At 34.5% G+C, this 3987-nt stretch overlaps 1 protein-coding gene across 1 annotated transcript in view; it reads right to left on the reverse strand.

Moving 5' to 3' along the window:
* LOC139690029 (uncharacterized) overlaps nt 1-3987 on the reverse strand; it is a 19971-nt gene continuing 15984 nt past the window's right edge. The window contains exon 8 of the mRNA XM_071587211.1: nt 1-2206. Within this exon, the coding sequence (XP_071443312.1) occupies nt 1912-2206 (295 nt within the window). The 3' untranslated portion in view covers nt 1-1911. The remainder of the gene's footprint in view (nt 2207-3987) is intronic.

Consider the following 3987-nt stretch of genomic DNA (forward strand, 5'->3'; position numbering starts at 1 on the left):
ACGAAAAATCATGGATTTTATTTAATTTCATACTCTCTTTGTACAATAAAAATATGCAATACACAGTCGTATTAAACTACTAGTACATATTCACTCATTCCTTGTAAAAGTGAGCGATTTCTTCCACTTTAGCAGACATTCCCTGTAAGGATTAATAATTATTTCTCTTTAAGTGACTGTTGTTGAAGGTCCTACAGAATCATGTAAATTTTGCATCATGCATAATCACACACGCTTATTCACTTAAGTTACCTATTTTCTGTTTTCTTTTGGATCATACACAAATATTATATACTTAATATGCTGCAAGCTGGAAAAATTCACAAATTTTCCAAGGAATCCATACAGAATATTTCAATCTTCCAGGAGCATTTCCGATTGGTCCTTAACGCGTACTTCATTTTGTAATAATATATCACATTTAATTTCTCAAATACATATTATACACATCTGCACATTCACATAAAAGAGACATGTTGCCCTTGTTAAGACATAAATTCAAATGAACACATTAGTGTACATCACATACAACCACGATGTATCTCAATCATCACAGCCATCAGTCTATGTTATCTTTGGCATTGATATTACTGACTGGAGTACAACCATTTATGGAAATTTAATGAGCTCAAAATATTTAAATGAAGCATACAATTCAAATCAATGGTTATATGACCATGACTTCCATTAGTAAAATAGATCAGCCAATCATGCCTAGAACTAATGTATAAACTGATACATAAAATACACACATTTTTATCAAATAAATAATTTATGGCATGGCAAATCTGTAACAAAAAATTAGTAACATAGAGCTCATTCAACATTTGTCCCATCCAACTCCCATGATCAATTTTTGCTCATTGTATAAGATGTTTCAATGCCATTTTGCATAGACATTAAGGAACAACATCAAGAAGGCATTGGCATTTGAACCTGCATATGGAAAGTATAAAAAAAACACTAGAAGTAGTCTATAAAATATACAAAAGCTAATGGGATACTAATAAGCTCCAAATTCAATCATCCATTCGCTCTTTTGGTAACACTTGTATCTACAAAAAAATTATATCACTAGTATTTGATAAAAATATAAAACATCTTTAAACATCTTATGATGGCCATCAGAATTCAGATTTTCCATTTCATCATAAAGATCCTACTGAAAAAATTCACCTCCCTCACAGTAATTATCATCCTATTTACCACTAATTGAATATCAAATTTATTAATAATATAGCACACTGAATAAGCTTGCAAATTAAAATTATACAACACTCAAATTAAATACTATTTCTTATATTTCAAGCACATTTCACTAAAAGTTAAAAAAATGAAAAGTGATTCTGGAGTTACAAGGAGAATGCTTCAGAAGATAAATTTTAACATTTATGATTAAACATATTCTGGCAGTGCGCAAAAAAAATATGTACCAGCTTCCCCTTAATTTTTCGTTGTCTTAAAAAGTACCTGATTTTCCACTTGGTTTTTGGCAGTATTTCAAACAATAATCAAATATTCTCATTAACATCATTATGTTGCCATGTTTACCCTGTAATAGAACTTACAATATAAAAAACAAAAGAGCAGAATGGTTACCATCTAAAATGAAACTTGATAATCAAATTGTAAATTTGTTTTTATGAGCTCAACCTTGAAACTGAGAGAGAAAAACAGAATACATTAAATGTCAAGTTAAATACACCTGTCTCAAGGTTACAATAAATACACAAAAAAAGTGTGAGGGAAAGAAGTCAATAGAATCACACAATTTTCCCAAGCAGATCTGTAACTTATAAATACATTTCAATGGGAATATTTTCCACAGTATATTTTTTATCCTCAAGCATGGCACTATGTTTATCAGCGACAGATATAATGGAATTAAAATAAGATATTATGTTCAACCAATCATTCCATACTACCATACTTTTGCCCTCGAGCATCGCCCCTGCTTCCCACATTCCCTGCTACTCCTGAAACTCCACTAGTACTAGGGCCTGCAGTGTTGCCAAATCCTCTTCGAGGCCACATTCCACGTCCGGTCCTATTATCATCATCACACCCTTCACTATCACTGTCATCTTCAATAATTGAGCGGCTGAAAGCATTCACAATGGCATCTCTTAGGCGCTCTTGGAAAGTTTTACATTCCATATCAACATCTATATGTCCAAAGTGGAAATCAGCAACCTCCACAACAAACCTGAAGATGGATTCGTAAGTGTGATCAATTTAATAGTCTCTACACAAACAATATTTCTGTAAAATATATACTTATACCATTCTGACTGCCCAGACTAAATAAGGGCTTGTAAGTACATATTCCCAACTGATACAAGACGAAACAAATCAGACTTTCAATTATATCTGCATTTGGATGGCCAATGCACAATAGATACGAGGGTCATCCGGAAAGTAGTACCCGTTCGTGAAATAAAGACACAAAAGTAAATATTAACAAACATAAAAAATTTTATTTGAAAGAGGATACTTTAAACTACTTCTCAACATAATCTCCAAGCAAATTAAGGCATTTGTCATAACGTGTGACAAGTTTCTGTATTCCTGCTGCATAGTCCTTCGCCGCCAGCTCATTGAGATACGCGAGGGACCCATCTTGCACAAATTTTTGCATAATGCAGATGGTGTTTAACAATTTCATGAACAATTGTTTGAGAAACATTGGGAAAATGCTCACAGATGTCATCAATTGTGACGCGCCGATCGTTCCTCACGAATTCGTCAACTGAGCTCACCAGTTGGTCTGTAATGACAGACGGTCTCCCCGAACGCTCATCGTCGTGTGTGTTCCCCCTCCCCATGTTGAAGTTGCGACACCACCGCCGAACAGACGACTCGTCCATTACATTGTCTCCATACACCTCCTTTAATTGGCGATGAATATCACATGGGCGAACGTTTCTGGCATTGAGGAATTTAATCACTGCCCTCACTTCACAACTGGCGGCGTTCTCAATTTTTTTAAACATTGTAAACAATCACAGAAACAACACAGGCAATGCTAGCGTCACGCAACTTGGCTCAGAGAAGGCAGACAAGCCACTGAAGCTATCTGACCTCGTCCAGCGGCTACTCGCGTCGTCAGCACTTCATGCGGCACGAACGGGTACTACTTTCCGGATGACCCTCGTATAAATATGACTACTGATTATTCACAGCTAAATCTCTTACTAATATCTTTCTGCAACCATGTTACCCAGGTAATTATTCCAAAAAGGCATCATTCCCTCAGTTTCAATAATGGCTGAGTGGCAAATAAAAATTTGATCATGTTGTCAAGATCAGACTAAGTAAGAGAATTTTCCATGTTTGGATGAGAAGTTAGTACCTCTTTCTAGAAACAAATAAGTGAGTACATGGCATTTGAAAGGACAATTAAATAAAATGAAAGAGCATGTGGGAGAAGATGGGCATCTAACCTGACAAATCTTTAGGAACATAATATCAAAATAAACCTCTGTTTAAATTTGGTAAATCGTTTTAATTCTCTTAAAATAGACTCTCGCCTACTGATTATAGTATGTGATCTCACATGCAGCTTTGGGTGATTCTGTGAATGTTTTGAGATTTTGTATTAATATCACAGGAAACTCAGAGTAATTTGATTACTGAATACATAAAATCTATCAAATAATTAAAGAACGATTGAAATATCTACCTGGGGAATGACAAATTCAACCACCAAGTGGGAACACATGTTTGAGATAATGATTACCATTTAATATGCCAATTTTTATTAATAATAGCCAGTGAAGTCTTTGGTATAAGGGCAATTAATTGTAGGATCATATAAAATTCCTTGTAACACATGGACGTCCTTTAATTCCCTGTAATACACCTACGGCAATAATAAGTCATAATGCTTGAAAATAACAAGCAGGTAGTGTTTAATAAATATAAATATTAAAGCACACAATTAGTATATCTGAGATACAGTGGAGAGCATTGCACCTAAACCATCCA

The sequence above is a fragment of the Hetaerina americana genome, unplaced genomic scaffold, assembly GCF_022747635.1.
Source record: "Hetaerina americana unplaced genomic scaffold, ioHetAmer1.1.p SCAF_3, whole genome shotgun sequence".
Classification (NCBI taxonomy): domain Eukaryota; kingdom Metazoa; phylum Arthropoda; class Insecta; order Odonata; family Calopterygidae; genus Hetaerina; species Hetaerina americana.